Source organism: Guillardia theta (assembly GCF_000315625.1).
Source record: "Guillardia theta CCMP2712 unplaced genomic scaffold GUITHscaffold_159, whole genome shotgun sequence".
Taxonomy (NCBI): Eukaryota; class Cryptophyceae; order Pyrenomonadales; family Geminigeraceae; genus Guillardia; species Guillardia theta.
Genome location: NW_005434516.1, coordinates 100,894 through 117,099, shown reverse-complemented (window position 1 = coordinate 117,099; position 16,206 = coordinate 100,894). Strand labels below are relative to the sequence as shown.

The window sequence follows — 16,206 nt, the reverse complement described above, 5'->3', positions numbered from 1 at the left end:
TCTGCACCCACTCTGCAGCCCACCGGTGCGCCCAGCGCTGTGCCCAGCTCCTGCCCCCATTGCTCCTGCCCCCCTCCCCCATTGCACCTGCAGTTCTTCCCTCTGTTCTTCCCTCCTGCCACCGTCAGCTGCCGCTGATCCTGAGCTCTTCTCCTCCTCTCCTTTCCCTGCTATCCTCCTCCCCTTCCTCTGTCGCTCCCTCCTTCTCTCAGTTTCTATCTGCTCTCGTGGACTCTGTTTGCTCCGTCGAGATACAGAACGAACCCTTGAGCAAGGAAGCGCGACAGGTCTTCCAACGCCATCAACATCGGGGTTGAATCGAGCATGGCACATGCTGCATCGAAGATGTATCCTGTAGCAGGAAGATGGTCGGATCATGCCTGGTTTAATACATACGGCGGTAGACAACAACAAGAAATGAAATTTAACAACATGCAGTAGATCGCAAGTTAATGTGACACAAGCTCGGTAGCTATAGAATCCCGTCCTCTTCTTTACACTCCTCCTTCTCCTTCCCCTTCTCCTGCTGCTGCTCCTGATACTAGCAGCTTCTGGACTCCTTGAGGGTGTTGAGACGCTCAGTGATAGACTGTGAGAGTGCGAGAAGCTTCGCCCTGAGACGAGCAGAAGTGAGGACGACGAGAAGAATGAAGCATGAGAAAAGGGAAGGAGGGGGGAAGGAGGCTCACCTGCCCTCAGGCGATTTCTTGATGTGCAAGATCCTCCCCACGCACTGCATGGCGATCTTCTGCCTCCACAGAAGGTTTCTGAAATACAAGATCAGGTCCAAGAGGATCAGACAAGTGAAGGAGGCGGAGAAGAAGACAACTGAAGGTGAAGGAGAAGGAGAAGGAGAAGAGGAGGAGGATTGTCTGGTCTGCAGAGATGACACAAGAAAGAAGAAATAAAAAGGAAAAAAGCCATGACAAGGAGCAACAGGAGGGACAAACGAGTGCAGGGACAAGAGCAAAGGAGAGAGAACTAGCTGCTGGAGTTGGAGGTTGTGGAGGGCAAGAGCAGGAGAGCCTTACTTGAACCCTGCTTGTTCTCTCAGGTGGAGCGTAAGAGGAGGGAGACTGCGCGAGATGGCAGCGTTGTACTGATCCTGAAGTGAAGCAGATGATGAGAGAGCTGTCAACTCAGGTGGAAACTGGAAAGGAGGAAGAGCAGGAGAAGGAGGAGGAGGAGGAGGAGGAGGAGAAGGAGGGAAAGGAAAGATGACGTAGGAGGCAGAAAGGCTGACGGAGCAGAGACGGTGGATGGAGAGGAGGACGCGAATGTCTGACCTCAGTCGCATGCGTGTAGAAGGTTGTCAAACGCACGAGACGTCCCAGGGTATCGTGCTCCCTGATGTGAGTGATGGAGAGCATCTGGAATAAGCGATCAGACAAGCAAGGTAAAGGGGGGAAGGGGGAGAAGACAAGAGGAGGAGAGAACAAGGAAAGGACGAAGTCAAGGAGATGAGGCTCGGACCTCGGATGCATCTGAATGGCTTGTGGAGATCTGAGGAAAGCTGGTGAGATCTTGGTACTGTGCGGACGCAAACAAAGGTAGAGCAGACGAGAGGAGGAGATCAAAGCGAGCAGCATGGGAAAGATGAAGACAAGAAGAGACAGGACAGGACACGACAGGACAGAAAGGACATATACCTTCTCTAGAGTGTTACCGCTCTCTTCCGAGTCCTTCACCTACCGCACACGTCAAGCCTCACAACCTCTTGCTACCATCGCCTTGTTACCGGCTTCATCCAGTTTGAGCCCCTCGAGTGCACCAGGAGGTGAGTTGTAATGGCCTGACGTCTTGAGAGCTAGGGAAAGACGCGTGAGCGATGCTGGCCAAGATTGATGCGATGAGGCAGTGAGCAATGTGAAGGAAGAGCAGCAGCATCAGAAGCAAGAGGAAGGAGTAGGAGTAGCAGCAAACGAAGAGAGGAGGAGGATGAAGGATGGGTATGAGACAGGAGAGAGGAAGGAGAGAGGGAGGAAGATCTTGTAAGCAGCTGACCATATCGTCGACGAGGTAGCAGATGAAGTCGATCTCGCTGTTCTTCCGTCAGTGAGGGGAGAGGAACGAGGAGGAGGATCCTATCACCTGCAGGGGAGAGGGGCGGAGTGACTTCTGAACCTGATGGGTTGCGGTCAGACAGGAGCAGACGAGCAAGAGTGCGTGAGGGAGGGAGGGAGTAGGAAGGGAGGAAGAAAACAGAGAGAGAAACGATTCAAGGGCTAGCATTAACGCAGAAGAGAGGAGGGAAGGAGAAGAAGGATGAAGGGAAGGTGTGCGGGAGGCGAGAGGGAGTGTCGTCACCTGCACATGAGCTCTTCAGTCGTCACCCCAAGAAGCTCCGCCAGCCGGGATCCAAAAATGATCTCCTTCCTCTTCCCGCTCTCTGCTCACGAGCAGGTCAGCAACCCGCAGCTGCTGCCCGTTGCTCGTCCTACCAGCATCCAGCTCTATGCTCATCCAAGTGTCCGTCTGCCGGATCTTGCGAGCCTCGATCGACGCCAGGATGTTCCCTTGCGCCTCCTTCGTTCCCCAGCTGCTAGCACAGCCCTGGCAGGCGGTCGCCACCTCCTTGATCGCCATCAGCAGCGGCCCGCGGGCATCTGCGAAGGCTGCGAGGACAGACTGAAAGATCAAATCAGCTCCTCCTCCTCCTCCTTCTCCTCTTTCCCTCCTCTGTAGATCCATCCTCTTTCCCTCGCCTGCCTGCTGCCTTGCACTTTCGACCTCCCTCCATGCTCTATCCTTGAGCTTATCCTCCCCCTTGTCTCCTTCCTCCTCTCGCGTGCTACCTGAGCGCTGTATCCCATCTCGATGTAGGGGCGCATGAGCGGGCAGTCGAGGAACAAGTCCTCCACCTCCCTCAGCCTTCCCCGTCGGTCATGCACGATCCCCAGGCGCTTGCGCGACACAAACCGATGCTCGGCCTTGAGGAGAGCAGGCTGCGAAGAAGCAGCTCCGAGCTCCTTCCTCAGAGCCTGCTGCAGGGAGTGCATGCAAGACTCCTGCTCCACCCTCGACTTCTTGAGGCACTGCGCGTAGTCGATGCCTTCCTCCTCGCTCGCCCTCCGCTTCTCCAGCAGGCTGCCCTGCTTCTGGTCTTTCCTCTCCTTGAGCATGCTGTTGGCGGCAGCGTTCATGCTCAGGGTCTGGCTCAGGAGCTGCTGCAGAAGGGCCCGCTGCTGCGCAAGCTCCAACGAGTTGCTCAGAACCACTGAGCAGGTCGCTAGCTGGGCAAGAGGACGCACAACAGACGCGGCGGGCGTCTCCGACAAGACGGGGGAAGCATGAGGGTAGGCGTGAAGATCCAGAAGGCTCCTGTCTCGGGAGAGGAGGGGGAGGGAGGGGAGAGCAGAAGCGTTGCCGGAGGACCGGGAGGGGTCAAGCATCATCATCAGGTTGGAGCTCCGGACCAGGTGCTCCAGCGTCGGGAGGATCTCCTGCTTGTACTGGACGCCCGACATGGAAGCAAGCCCGGGAGGTACTGGGGAGGCTTGCAGCATGCAGGAGGAGGAGCGCTGGGAGCAGGAGGCAGCAGCGTTGTGCTGAGCGCCGTCCATGAGCTGCTGGGAGGAGTCCTTGTGCATCTCAGCAGCGATAAGCAAGCTTTCGAGAGGCTGGTAGCGAGCAGGATGGAGGGAGGCAGAGGAGATGCTGCGGGAAGAGTGTGAGAGATGTAGTGCGATAGCGAATGACTCACTCTATAGGGAGCTCGAGGAGGAAGTCGACTTTTGACATTGTGCTATGCCCTTGCAGCCTTGTTTCGCCTGGATCTCAGCGTCAGACGCATGTGATGGTCAACGGAGCACAGATCCAGCGGCAGTGCGCGTGAAGATAGAGCGACGTTGTCTCGCGTCAAGCTTTGTCTTGCTAGACTCGAATTTCGTAACATTCACAATAACCTGCTAACAACTTCCTTCCAATTTGTGTGCGACCATTTCCCTCCGATGTCTTCTCCGCTCTGAGCCTCTTCTTCTCTTTTAAGCCTCTCCTCCTCCTCTTCCTCATCTCTTGCGCGCTCCTTTCTGTCGCTCTCTCCTTAGCGTCTCTCTCGCATGCGGGGAGGGATACTGGGGATTGTCGGGGAGGGGAATAAACTGACTACTAATAGTCCCCGGGGGTTTGGGCCCTACCTGTTGCTGCTCACGGAACTTAAACTTGTAACCCCTCCTCCCCCCTCCTTCCCCCGGAGTCCTTCTATCCCTCCTCCCCCTCCTTCTACCCCTCCTCCCTGGCCTCCTCCCCCTCCTCCCCCCCCTCTTTCTCTCCCTCCTTCCCCTCCCTTTACCCCTCCTTCCCAGCCTCCTCCCCCTCCTTCCCCTCCTTCCCTTCCTTCTGCCCCTCCTCCCCCTTCCCCCCCTTCTTCCCTCAGTTCTTCCAGTGTTCTTCCCTCCTGCCACCGTCGTCTGCTGCTGATCCTGAGCTCTTCTCCTCCACTCCTTTCCCTGCTATCCTCTTCCCCTTCCTCTGTCGCTCCCTCCTTCTCTCAGTCTGTATCCTGCTCTCGTGGACTCTGTTTGCTCCGTCGGGATACAGAACGAACCCTTGAGCAAGGAGGTGCGACAGGTCTTCCAACGCCATCAACATCGGGGTTGATCCCCAGCATTGCACATGCTGCATCCAAGATGTATCCTGTAGCAGGAAGATGGTCGGATCATGCCTGGTTTAATACATACGGCGGTAGACAACAACAAGAAATGAAATTTAACAACATGCAGTAGATCGCAAGTTAATGTGACACAAGCTCGGTAGCTATAGAATCCCGTCCTCTTCTTTACACTCCTCCTTCTCCTTCTCCTGCTGCTGCTCCTGATGCTAGAAGCTTCTGGACTCCTTGAGGGTGTTGAGACGCTCAGTGATAGACTGTGAGAGTGCGAGAAGCTTCGCCCTGAGACAAGCACAAGTAAGGAAGACGAGGAGAATGAAGCATGAGAAGAGGGGAAGAGGGGGGGAAAGAGGCTCACCTGCCCTCAGGCGATTTCTTGATGTGCAAGATCCTTCCCACGCACTGCATGGCGATCTTCTGCCTCCACAGAAGGTTTCTGAAATACAAGATCACGACCAGGAGGAGAAGACAAGTGAAGGGGGAGGAACAGGAGGAAAACGAGGAGGAGGAGGAAGAGAAAAGGAGAAGGAGGATTTGCTTGTTTGCAGAGATGACCCAAGAAAGAAGATATAACAAGACAAAAAGCCATGAGAAGAAGCAACAGGAGGGATAAACGAGTGCAGGGACAAGAGGAAGCGAGAGAAGACTAGCTGCTGAAGTTGGGAGGTGTTGGAGGGCAAGAGCAGGAGAGCCTTACTTGAACCCTGCTTGTTCTCTCAAGTGGAGCGTAAGAGGAGGGAGACTGCGCGAGATGGCAGCGTTGTACTGATCCTGAAGTGAAGCAGATGATGAGAGAGCTGTCAACTCAGGTGGAAGATGGGAAGGAGGAAGAGGAGAAGGTTCAGGAGGAGGAGGAGGAGGAGACGAAAGCGAAGAAGGAGGGAAAGGAAAGATAACGTAGGAAGCAGACAGGCTGACGGAGCAGAGACGGTGGATGGAGAGGAGGACGCGAATGTCTGACCTCAGTCGCATGCGTGTAGAAGGTTGTCAAACGCACGAGACGTCCCAGGGTATCGTGCTCCCTGATGTGAGTGATGGAGAGCATCTGGAGTAAGCGATCAGCGAATGGGACAAGATATGGAAGAAGGGGGCCAGACAAGGAAGGGGAAGGGGGGAGAAGAGCAGAGGAGGAGAGAACAAGGAAAGGACGAAGTCAAGGAGATGAGGCTCGGACCTCGGATGCATCTGAATGGCTTGTGGAGATCTGAGGAAAGCTGGTGAGATCTTGGTACTCTGCAGACGCAAACAAAGATAGAGCAGACGAGAGGAGGAGAGCAAAGCGAGCAGCATGGAAAAGATGAAGACAAGAAGAGACAGGACAGGACAGGTGAGAGGAAACGACAGGACAGAATGGACATGTACCTTCTCTAGAGTGTTACCGCTCTCTTCCGAGTCCTTCACCTACCGCACACGTCAAGCCTCACGACCTCTTGCTACCATCGCCTTCTTACCGGCTTCATCCAGTTTGAGCCCCTCGAGTGCACCAGGAGGTGAGTTGTAATGGCCTGACGTCTTGACAGCTAGAGGAAGACGCGTGAGCGATGCTAGTCAAGATGGATGCGATGAGGCAGTGAGCAAAGTAAAGGAAGAGGGGCAGCAGCAGAAGCAAGAGGAAGGAGTAAGAGCAGCAGCAAACGAAGAGAGAAGGAGGATGAAGGATGGGTATGACCAAGCAGAGCGAGAGGAGGGAGGAAGGAGAGAGGGAGGAGGAGCTTGTAAGTAGCTGACCATATCGTCGACGAGGTAGCAGATGAAGTCGATCTCGCTGTTCTCCCGTCAGTGAGGGGAGAGGGACCAGCAGAAGGATCCTATCACCTGCAGGGGAGAGGGGCGGAGTGACTTCTGAACCTGATGGGTTGCGGTCAGACAGGAGAAGCGTAGAGGAATGCGTTAGGACGTGAGGGAGGAGACAGGGAAAAGACAGGGAAAGAAACGATGCAAGGGCTAAACCAAACGGAGGAAAGAGAAGGGAAGAAGAAGATGAATGAAGGGAAGGTGTGCGGGAAACGAGAGGGGGTGTTGTCACCTGCACATGAGCTCTTCAGTCGTCACCCCAAGAAGCTCCGCCAGCCGGGATCCAAACATGATCTCTTTCCTCTTCCCGCTCTCTGCTCACGAGCAGGTCAGCAACCCGCAGCTGCTGCCCGTTGCTCGTCCTACCAGCATCCAGCTCTATGCTCATCCAAGTATCCGTCTGCCGGATCTTGCGAGCCTCGATCGACGCCAGGATGTTCCCTTGCGCCTCCTTCGTTCCCCAGCTACCAGCACAGCCCTGGCAGGCGGTCGCCACCTCCTTGATCGCCATCAGCAGCGGCCCGCGGGCGTCTGCGAAGGCTGCGAGGACAGACTGAAAGATCAAATCAGCTCCTCCTCCTCCTCCTCCTCCTCCTCCTTCTCCTCTTTCCCTCCTCTTTTGATCCTTGCTCTTCCCCGCGGCTGCCTCCTTCCTCGAACTTTCGATCTTCCTCCATTCTCTATCCTTGAGCTCATCTTGTCCCCTTGTCTCCTTCCTCCTCTCGCGTGCTACCTGAGCGCTGTATCCCATCTCGATGTAGGGGCGCATGAGCGGGCAGTCGAGGAACAAGTCCTCCACCTCCCTCAGCCTCCCCCGTCGGTCATGCACGATCCCCAGGCGCTTGCGCGACACAAACCGATGCTCGGCCTTGAGGAGAGCAGGCTGCGAAGAAGCAGCTCCGAGCTCCTTCCTCAGAGCCTGCTGCAGGGAGTGCATGCAAGACTCCTGCTCCACCCTCGACTTCTTGAGGCACTGCGCGTAGTCGATGCCTTCCTCCTCGCTCGCCCTCCGCTTCTCCAGCAGGCTGCCATGCTGCGGGTCTTTCCTCTCCTTGAGCATGCTGTTGGCGGCAGCGTTCATGCTCAGGGTCTGGCTCAGGAGCTGCTGCAGAAGGGCCCGCTGCTGCGCAAGCTCCAACGAGTTGCTCAGAACCACTGAGCAGGTCGCTAGCTGGGCAAGAGGACGCACAACAGACGCGGCGGGCGTCTCCGACAAGACGGGGGAAGCATGAGGGTAGGCGTGAAGATCCAGAAGGCTCCTGTCTCGGGGGAGGAGGGGGAGGGAGGGGAGAGCAGAAGCGTTGCCGGAGGACCGGGAGGGGTCAAGCATCATCATCAGGTTGGAGCTCCGGACCAAGTGCTCCAGAGTCGGGAGGATCTCCTGCTTGTACTGGACGCCCGACATGGAAGCAAGCCCGGGAGGTACTGGGGAGGCTTGCAGCATGCAGGAGGAGGAGCGCTGGGAGCAGGAGGCAGCAGCGTTGTGCTGAGCGCCGTCCATGAGCTGCTGGGAGGAGTCCTTGTGCATCTCAGCAGCGATAAGCAAGCTCTCGAGAGGCTGGTAGCGAGCAGGATGGAGGGAGGCAGAGGAGATGCTGCGGGAAGAGTGTGAGAGATATAGTGCGATAGCGGATGACTCACTCTATAGGGAGCTCGAGGAGGAAGTCGACTTTTGACATTGTGCTATGCCCTTGCAGCCTTGTTTCACCTGGATCTCAGCGTCAGACGCATGTGATGGTCAACGGAGCACAGATCCGGCCAGCGGCAGTGCGCGTGAAGATAGAGCGACGTTGTCTCGCGTCAAGCTTTGTCTTGCTAGACTCGAATTTCGTAACATTCACAATAACCTGCTAACAACTTCCCTCTCAACGTGTTTGCTGACCCTTCCCTCCGATCTCTTCTCCGCTCTGAGCCTCTCCTCCTCCTCTTCCTCATCTCCGGCGCGCTGCTTCCTGTCGCTCTCTCCTTAGCGTCTCTCTCGCATGCGGGGAGGGATACTGGGGACTGTCGGGGAGGGGAATATCACAGGCATGCTTTCAATCCCCGGGGGTGTAGTGTTGACCCCACTTGTACCCCATTGTATTTTTTCAGTACCGGTATAATTACCTGTCAATCGTCGTTTTTTGGGGGTCCTTGTGTGTAAATCGAGGAATATTGATGTTTTAGGGAGGGGGTAGGGGTGGGGTCAACGCAAATGCTACGGATCCCTCGGGGGAGTGTGCCATCCTCAGAGCTCACTTGTCTAATACATTCCGACACGGTACCAAACGTCCACATCAAGGGGGGTGGGGGTAGTCGAATTTACCCCCCTCTTTTCTGAAGATATTCCCCACATACGGGGGGTCAAGGTGACAGTTTGACAGGCTACAGAGGGGGTACGGTGGTATTGACTGACCAGGCTGGTCATTCCGGGGAATGTCAGACGAGGAACGCGAGAAGATCCTTGAGTGCCAGTACACTACTTGAAGGACAGTTGCAGGCCCGCCTCATTGCCTGTACTACCGTATCTTACTCTGATTTTTAACTTAACTTGACTTTGAGTAAAGACCGTCCGACTGAAGGCTTACGGGACTCCCGGCTCCCCGGGCCCGGCGGGACTCGAGCGGCGGTCCGATCAGGCCCAGCGGCACGCCCGGCCGGGACCCGGTCGAGAACCGGTCGGACTAACTTAACTTTGAGTAATTGATCAATGAAAGCCGCCGCCGCTGTGAGCCGGCCCCCGGGGAGTCAGGGCCCGCCGCGCGGGGCGGCCGCCGCACAGGCTGCCGGCCGGCGGGTGCGGCCCCCCCGGCAGCCCCCCGGCCCCGGGCGGCCCGGGGGCCAGCGGCCGGCCGGCGGCCCCGGCTGGCAGTGCCACTGCCTTGGAGCCACGGTGGCTCCGAGGCTTCGAGCCTGCCAGTGCCCCGCCTCCCGCCGTAACCTGTGAAGCCGGCGACTCAGCCTGGCCGCCTCCGAGTCGCTGAGCCGGGCCGCAATCGGACGGGGGCCGCCGGGCCGCTCGGCTCGGACCGTACTCGGCCGAGGCTTGGCCGTCGGAGGCTTGCCGCCGTCCGATCGGAGGCCCGGTCACGCCCCGCGCAGTGCGTGAAGTAAGTTAAAAATCTTCCTTTAGTAAGTTACACAAAGTGAAGTTAAAAATCAGTACGCCGTGACGAGGACAATCAGGAGAGTCGTCGGAGGAGGCTTGACCCTGACACTGTCGCAAGAATCCGACAGTACCAGGACAATCAGGGGAGTCGAGGAGTTCATCCGACGTCGTGGCAGGCTACGGAGTACGGTACGGTACGGTATGCATAGCTCTCGGAGATGACTGACGTCAGGTCGAAAGTTTTCCGAGCCGAACTTTCGGGTGACATAGTCCTTGCTCGACTGAGTCAGTGACATTAAACTTTTTAATACAAATCTTGTTACAAATTTCTAACCACTGGAAAGTGTTTCTACAAATCAATAAAGTAAAACCAACTCTTCAACTTTCAAGGCAAGCATCGGGAGTCAACACTGCGGCTTCAGAGATTGATTCACAAAACCACGGCCAGTGATCCGGAACCGATCTTTGCAAAGAAGGAAAACCAAACAAGGACCAACGCCATGACGCAAAGAATTGTAAGATTTTGTGCAAATCCAATCAACTGGGAATCTATGGTTCCATTCAAACAGTTTTCGGTGTGCGATGTCTTGCTGTAGTCGAGCAGTTGGAAATCAACACAGCAACTGTTCTGTTCAGAACCCCGCTGCACATCACAGCATGAACGCTTATCACAGCAATTATCAGCCCCATTTGCGACATCCGTGGAAGAGCCAAATTCCCACTTCGCCTCGCACACGTTGGCAATGCTCGACGTCCTTCGGCATATCCCCTTATCCTCTCGCATGTACAGCAGCACTCCGCATAGCCTCCCCCGGCTCCCCGAGTATAGCGCCACCGGATAAACCTTCACCCTCGACCTCCCTACCCACACCGTCTCCCAGGTCGCCTCCTCCGCTCCCTCCTCCTCCCTCAGCCGCCTCCGGCACACCTCTGCCAGCCTCTCTCCGTCACCCTTTTCCTCCGTCAGCTCCGTCACGCTCCCATTCAGCTCCCCTTCTCGCCCAACACATCTTAGCGCCTCCTGGTTGTACCCCAGGATCGTCAGCCCCGCGTCCGCCCCCACCAGTACCACTGCCTCCCGCGTCTCCAGCATCCCCCGCTCGAACTCCTCCGCACGCGTCCTCCTAAACCCAAGCACGCACCCCACAGGGTCCCCGTCCTCCATGTCCCCCCCCACCGGCCTGCAGGATACCCGGAACGACCCCTGCTGCCCCAGCCTCACGTACCCCTCCCGCGCGTACCCCATGCTGCCCTCCTTGACCAGCCGATGCAGCACGGGCAGGTCGGGGAGCAGGTCGCTCAGGCTGTGCCCGACGACGTCTGAGTCGAGCTTAAAGCCGAAGAGCGAGATCCACTGAGGGCTGGCGAGGAGGATGCGACTGCGAGCACGAACGTCCACAACGATGGAGGCATCGGAGAGGAGATTGGCAGGTATGGTAGATCTGTTCTTGTTGAAAAGCTTCATCTCCTTTGTACCCTGACGTGTTCTTGTCGCAGGCAGCTTGTCTTGCCACCAAGAAAGCACTTTTGTTGAGATAGAGCCGCAGAGAGCACTCAAAGAAGCGCTGGGATCGGTAACAAGAGAATATGGAAGGACTGCGGCGGCAGAAGACTTAGGGAGGAAGGAGGCAGATGACGATGGGGCACCAGGGGTTTTAAGTAATAACCTCCTGCAGTCTGTACATACTATTTCAGTGGGTGGGGTACTCCTACTACCTGGTTCTTGAACACATTCTTGGTAGTATATATATGGGTGGGGTACAATCGGTTTCATTTCGACCCCAGCTCCGAAGGCCAACATCACTGCCGTGACTGAACCTGGACCCCTACCCCGTTATTTTCCATGGTTATCACCCTACCCACCACGAATTCTGGACTCTTCCATAACTACAAGGACCCCTCCATTCCCGTTGTGGACCCCGTCGCAATGGGTTTGCCCATGACTCCTCACTACCCTACCCTATATTTCCTGTGTTTCTCAGACCTATATCACCCCTCCTCTTGAGAAAGAGACATGTCTGTTTTAGTACCCCCTTTCTAGTCGGAGAAACGACCCGTATGTCTGACCTTCAGACCCCAATTTCGTTTTTTTTTTTGGTTGTTTCTCCGTCCGGTCCTCCTGCCGGCTGCGATGCCCTGCATTGGTTCTACCCCTCCTTACCCCTGCTCTAGACCCCACCCCCATATTGGGATAAGAGGGCAGTTTGTTTCGAGCATACAATGGACCACTTTGCCGAAATTCCATACTACCCCTACTTTACCTTTCAACTACCGGTCAATGACCGCTATGTTCAATCAACTTTCTGTGTAGTAAAGTGAGTTTGTCTGTCAGCAGCTGACAGTCAAGTCATCCACCCCCCGGCACGGCACGGCTCATTCGGGACGGCATTTGCAAGGCGTCACGGCTCGGTTGCCGTCCACACCGGAAGAGGCAGCAGAGCTTCTATCATTTGAGTAAATTACAGTATGTGAATATGAAGTTGAGTAAAGAAACATATGCGCCCTTGCAGCAAGAGGAGGCAGTGACCGTTACTACCAATAAACAAGCGCTGCCGTGCCAGAAATGAGTAAGTAAAGAAATAAGTCAATATTTGTACTGCAGGGTGATCTCATTCTTCCTTTTTTTTTCCTGCGGGGGGCTCTCCTCGCACCTCTTCGGACCGACCATGAATATTTACTCAACTAGGGAAAAGACCAGCTGCTTCCCAGTGGCTGATTTACAGCTCGCCTCAGCTCCATGTAGGGAACTAACACAAGGCAGCAATGCACACCTACACTGCTGCCTAGTAAACCTTTTTCCTCGTACTGATCTTTAACTTAACCTTGAGTAAAAAAACTTTGTCAACAACAAGCGTGTGCAGCGGCTTTAGCCGGGCCGGGCCCTGTCGGCCCGCCGCAGAGAATCGCCGGACGGCACAGGCCCGGCCCGGGCCCTAAGCTGAAACTGGCCGATACCCCGTGGCAGACTCAGAGTTTTACTGAGATATTGGCAGGCTAAATTAGACCCACCCCACCGTGAATCGGGATCATACTACGGGTACTAAGGTGTAATCCCCCATTGTGTGGAATGCGGCCTCGAACGGTGGAGGCGGCGGGAGCGGGAAAGGGTATCTGCATGCGGAGGAACGAGGAGAGCAGGTGAACGAAGGTCAGGGCAAGAGCGATATCAGAGGATAGCAGGATGATCGGAGGAGACAGTGCGCTGTGAGGGTCAAGGAGGAGTAAACTGCGTGCTATTAAGGATCCACTAGGCGGAATAGACTGCGGGAGGTACAATCACAGTCCAGGGAGGAGGGCCGGAGACGAGCATCGTAGGAAAGGGTCCAGAGGGAGGATTCGTTGCGGATAGCTGACGTCCAATCGCTACTGTGCACGGCATCGCTCCAACAAGCACGCAGTGAGGCAGCGCAGGGCCGATCGCTGCTCTAGGGCACAGTTGCGTTACAGGAACATCAGCATGCCTGGGATGATCTCCTTTGCTCTGCTGTGGAGCATGGTAATGAGTGTTGGACACGTTCACGCCTTCACTCTGATCCCGGGGCCTCATTGCCTGAGCAAACGGTGTGCTGACTTGCCATTGGGACAAATTGGGAGGTCAAAGATACCATTTCAACGTCCCAGGTTCCTTGCCGCAGGGAGGGTGCCATGCTCAGATGTTGCTGCAGGGGGAGGTGGAGTGATGGACCGAAGCGCTTCTCCTCTCTCAACATGAACTTGTTCGGTTCCGAGACCATCACGACCAAGAAGGGAGACAGGTGGGAGAAGTCTTGATTAACAATGCAGAGGATTTCGTTGGTGACATGTGGATTAGAGCGTACATCGTTGGTGCTGACATCAAGAGGAATAGGTGAGATGTTTGTCTTCTCAACATCTCTGCCCTAAGTGCTCACAGATACAAGACGTTGGAGTCGTCATGGGAGGTAGACGATTCCTTGGATGAGCTTCAACGATTGTGCGAGACGGCAGGTTTGTCAGCCTTGTAGAGCTGCTCTTGTGTTGATTGCATGACGGCGTCTTGTTTCCCTGTGCCCCTCCTCCTCTCGTCTTTCTCTTTCTACTGTGTTCTTCTCGTCGTTCTCTTTCTACTATGTTCTTCTCGTCTTTCTCTTTCTGCTGTGTTGTCTTTCCTGCCCTTGTCCTCTTCTTCTCTCGGTGGCTATCTCGTCCCCTCTTGTGTTCAGCTCTGCTTCCTGCTGTAATCATTCTGTTGCCTGTGCTCGATGGTGGTCTGCTCAGTGCAAACTCTTTCCAGGGCTGGTCGTGTTAGGAAGGGAGTTCCAATCGATGCAGGTCAAGAGGAAGGAGGTCTATTGTGCTCCTGTTTGTGATGCTGTATGATAGAACCCGAGTCCTTCTACATTCATCGGGGCAGGAAAGGTATGGAAGGACGTCGGGAACAAGCAGGATCAAGTGATGGATCCTCGTTACCCGCCAGGTTGAGGCTCTCGCCAAGACAGTGAAGACGCTCGAGATCGACGTGGTGAAGTTTGCACTGACTGCTGCTCATTCCGTAACCTGTTGGCTGATCGACCTGTTGGTGCAGGTTGTGTTCGATGATGAGCTCTCCCCTGCGCAAGGCAGGAACATCCAAACTATTCTGGGAGAGGACGTTCGGGTGAGGAGAGGAGGGGAGGGAGGAGGGGAGGAGAGGGGAGGGAAGGGGAGGGGTGGAAGCGGGGAGGGGAGGGGAGAGGAGAGGCAGGGTAGGGCACTGGAGCAGAGCAGAGCAGACAGAGGAAGGAGGATGAAGGTATCCGTTCCTCAAGGTCTTGCAGGTTCTTGACAGGACCATGCTTATCCTTCAAATCTTTGCACAGCGAGCAAGGACCAGGGAGGCAAAGCTTCAGGTCTTTCCTCCTCCTCCTCTTCCTCACGCACACAGAAAGGAGCCTCTTCCTCCTCTCCCCCCTCCTCTGCCTTCTCCTCCAACTCTATCTTCTGCCATCCAATCTTCTTTTGGTTTACGATGGTACATGTTTCCTGCCCATGGCTCCCCTCAAAATTCATTTTCCCTCACTTCTTCTCCCTTTCTTCCTTCCCCTCCTCTTTTCATACCTACCGACTTCATCTTCACCCTTGTCTCGCTTCTCCTTTCTGCCTCCTACTTGGACCTGTTCACTCCGTTCAAACTCTGTGCAGGTGCAAGCTGCGCAGATGAAATACATGATGCCTCGACTGCAAGTATGCCTCTTTCGTTTCTTGCCCTCCCCTGCTTTCTTCTTCCTCCTCTCCTCTCCTCGCAAGCTCATCTCTTGTTCCCTCTTCTCTCCTGCAGTACTTCATGACGGAGGGAGCCGGCATGGAGGCGCGAGGAGGTGAAGGCTTCCTGCAGGGAGAGCTCAACTAAACCTTAGCAGGAGGAGGAGGAGGAGGGAAAAACCTCAAGGGCATGGGTGAATCGCAGATTGAAGCAGACAAGCGATTGTTCCGCAAGCAGGTGGGAGAGGAGGAGGACGAGGCGGAGGTCTGAGGGGATGGGGATGATGGTGTTTTGCAGCTGCAAAACGTGGAGAAAGAGATGGAAGAAGTCAAGCAGCAGGTTGATGATTGAACTGAATGTAAATGTGGGTGTGGGTGTGGGTGCAGATGAAGAGATTGTGAATGGTAATGTGGGCATTGATGTGTATGTTTTGGTAAATGTTTATGTTGTAATTTTGATGTGCATGGCGATGTATATGTTGATGTTGATCATGGTTGTTGTGAAAATGGTTCTTTCGCAGCGGGAGGTGTACAGAACAAAGAGGAGGGAGAGGGATAATTTACCCATCATAGCCATCGTTGGATACACGAATGCCGGTAAGCCTGAGCAGCAAAGAGAGGCCTGACAGATGAAGGATTGACAAGATGAGAATGATTGTATTTGTTCATTACTTTAGAATGGATGAGAGAGGATTGAGCTGGAAAAAAAACACACGTGATGGACAAAATGAGTGGCATACGGGAGAGAAATCGTTAACAGCACGCAGTTGCCGTGTTTCTTATCAATGTGTATGGTATTTGTGCAAACATTTTTTTGTGGTTGTTTTCTTGGAGTATGACGTCGTTTGCCAGGCAAATCGACGATGCTCAACAAACTGTGTGGATCTGAAGAGGTAAAACTTCATGTGGAAGGGAAGGGAGGACGAGGAAGACGAGAATGGGTCTGTAGGGAGCTGTCATCTCCTTTGCCCTGCCCTGCCCTGCCCTGCTCTGCTGATCTTCACCTCCACTTGCTGAGGTGAATAGAGCAGAGCACAGCAGTGCAAAGGAGGTGATAGTGAGAGGGACTAGGAGGATGATGACGAGGAGGGAGAGGAGGGATAGGAGTGATGAAGACGAGGATATGAGGAGGAGGGTGTCGGTGGTTATGGTCTTGTTGGTGGTGATAACGGTCAATAACTGCTTCTTCGCCTTCAGGTTTATGCCGACGACCTTCTCTTCGCCACACTTGATCCGACGACGAGAAAACTCCGGTAAGACTCCAGGGGGAGGAGAGGAAGGGGAGTGGGAGGAAGAGGAGGAAGAGGGGAACATGGGGGCGGGGGGGGCGCAGCGGCAGCGGCAGCAGAAGAAGAAGGAGAAGGAGGAGAGAAGGAGAAGGAGGAGGAGATGGAGAAGGGACAGAGGCAGCGGCAGGGCGGGGGAAGGAGCAAGGAAAAATCTTTTCAAGCGAGATGGTGGAAGTGTACGGGAACAGAGATATAGGAAGATCAAGTAGTCGAAGTACGCAAAGGTC

The 16,206-nt window shown here is 55.1% G+C and overlaps 4 protein-coding genes across 4 annotated transcripts in view; 1 reads left to right on the top strand and 3 right to left on the bottom strand.

Annotated features, from left to right (window-relative positions):
* Nucleotides 1-541: 541 nt before the first annotated feature.
* GUITHDRAFT_119822 (hypothetical protein) lies at nucleotides 542-3,741 on the bottom strand (the record flags this gene model as incomplete). Its single annotated transcript, XM_005820945.1, has 11 exons — nucleotides 542-614; nucleotides 690-767; nucleotides 1,032-1,105; nucleotides 1,287-1,370; nucleotides 1,650-1,688; nucleotides 1,739-1,792; nucleotides 2,005-2,041; nucleotides 2,308-2,389; nucleotides 2,442-2,628; nucleotides 2,796-3,657; nucleotides 3,704-3,741. The coding sequence occupies 11 exons, from the start codon at nucleotides 3,739-3,741 to the stop codon at nucleotides 542-544; spliced, it is 1,608 nt and encodes a 535-aa protein (XP_005821002.1).
* A 1,077-nt stretch (nucleotides 3,742-4,818) lies between these two features.
* On the bottom strand, nucleotides 4,819-8,082 carry GUITHDRAFT_119821 (hypothetical protein; the record flags this gene model as incomplete). The annotated part of the gene is made up of 11 exons (XM_005820944.1): nucleotides 4,819-4,891; nucleotides 4,968-5,045; nucleotides 5,307-5,380; nucleotides 5,571-5,654; nucleotides 5,972-6,010; nucleotides 6,061-6,129; nucleotides 6,338-6,374; nucleotides 6,636-6,717; nucleotides 6,770-6,956; nucleotides 7,137-7,998; nucleotides 8,045-8,082. 11 exons carry the CDS (start codon nucleotides 8,080-8,082, stop codon nucleotides 4,819-4,821), a joined length of 1,623 nt encoding a protein of 540 aa, XP_005821001.1.
* A 1,839-nt stretch (nucleotides 8,083-9,921) lies between these two features.
* On the bottom strand, nucleotides 9,922-10,956 carry GUITHDRAFT_147530 (hypothetical protein; the record flags this gene model as incomplete). Its single annotated transcript, XM_005820943.1, has 1 exon — nucleotides 9,922-10,956. One exon carries the CDS (start codon nucleotides 10,954-10,956, stop codon nucleotides 9,922-9,924), a length of 1,035 nt encoding a protein of 344 aa, XP_005821000.1.
* Nucleotides 10,957-12,948: 1,992 nt separating this feature from the next.
* GUITHDRAFT_147529 (hypothetical protein) overlaps nucleotides 12,949-16,206 on the top strand; it is a gene marked incomplete at both ends in the record, with an annotated part of 5,324 nt that continues 2,066 nt past the window's right edge. The window contains 16 exons of the mRNA XM_005820942.1: nucleotides 12,949-13,052; nucleotides 13,157-13,246; nucleotides 13,303-13,338; nucleotides 13,384-13,457; nucleotides 13,744-13,781; nucleotides 13,833-13,868; nucleotides 13,927-13,971; nucleotides 14,035-14,106; nucleotides 14,267-14,338; nucleotides 14,631-14,672; nucleotides 14,767-14,806; nucleotides 14,849-14,955; nucleotides 14,989-15,030; nucleotides 15,212-15,287; nucleotides 15,543-15,583; nucleotides 15,888-15,943. Coding sequence (XP_005820999.1) covers nucleotides 12,949-13,052; nucleotides 13,157-13,246; nucleotides 13,303-13,338; nucleotides 13,384-13,457; nucleotides 13,744-13,781; nucleotides 13,833-13,868; nucleotides 13,927-13,971; nucleotides 14,035-14,106; nucleotides 14,267-14,338; nucleotides 14,631-14,672; nucleotides 14,767-14,806; nucleotides 14,849-14,955; nucleotides 14,989-15,030; nucleotides 15,212-15,287; nucleotides 15,543-15,583; nucleotides 15,888-15,943 — 971 coding nt within the window. The remainder of the gene's footprint in view (nucleotides 13,053-13,156; nucleotides 13,247-13,302; nucleotides 13,339-13,383; nucleotides 13,458-13,743; nucleotides 13,782-13,832; nucleotides 13,869-13,926; nucleotides 13,972-14,034; nucleotides 14,107-14,266; nucleotides 14,339-14,630; nucleotides 14,673-14,766; nucleotides 14,807-14,848; nucleotides 14,956-14,988; nucleotides 15,031-15,211; nucleotides 15,288-15,542; nucleotides 15,584-15,887; nucleotides 15,944-16,206) is intronic.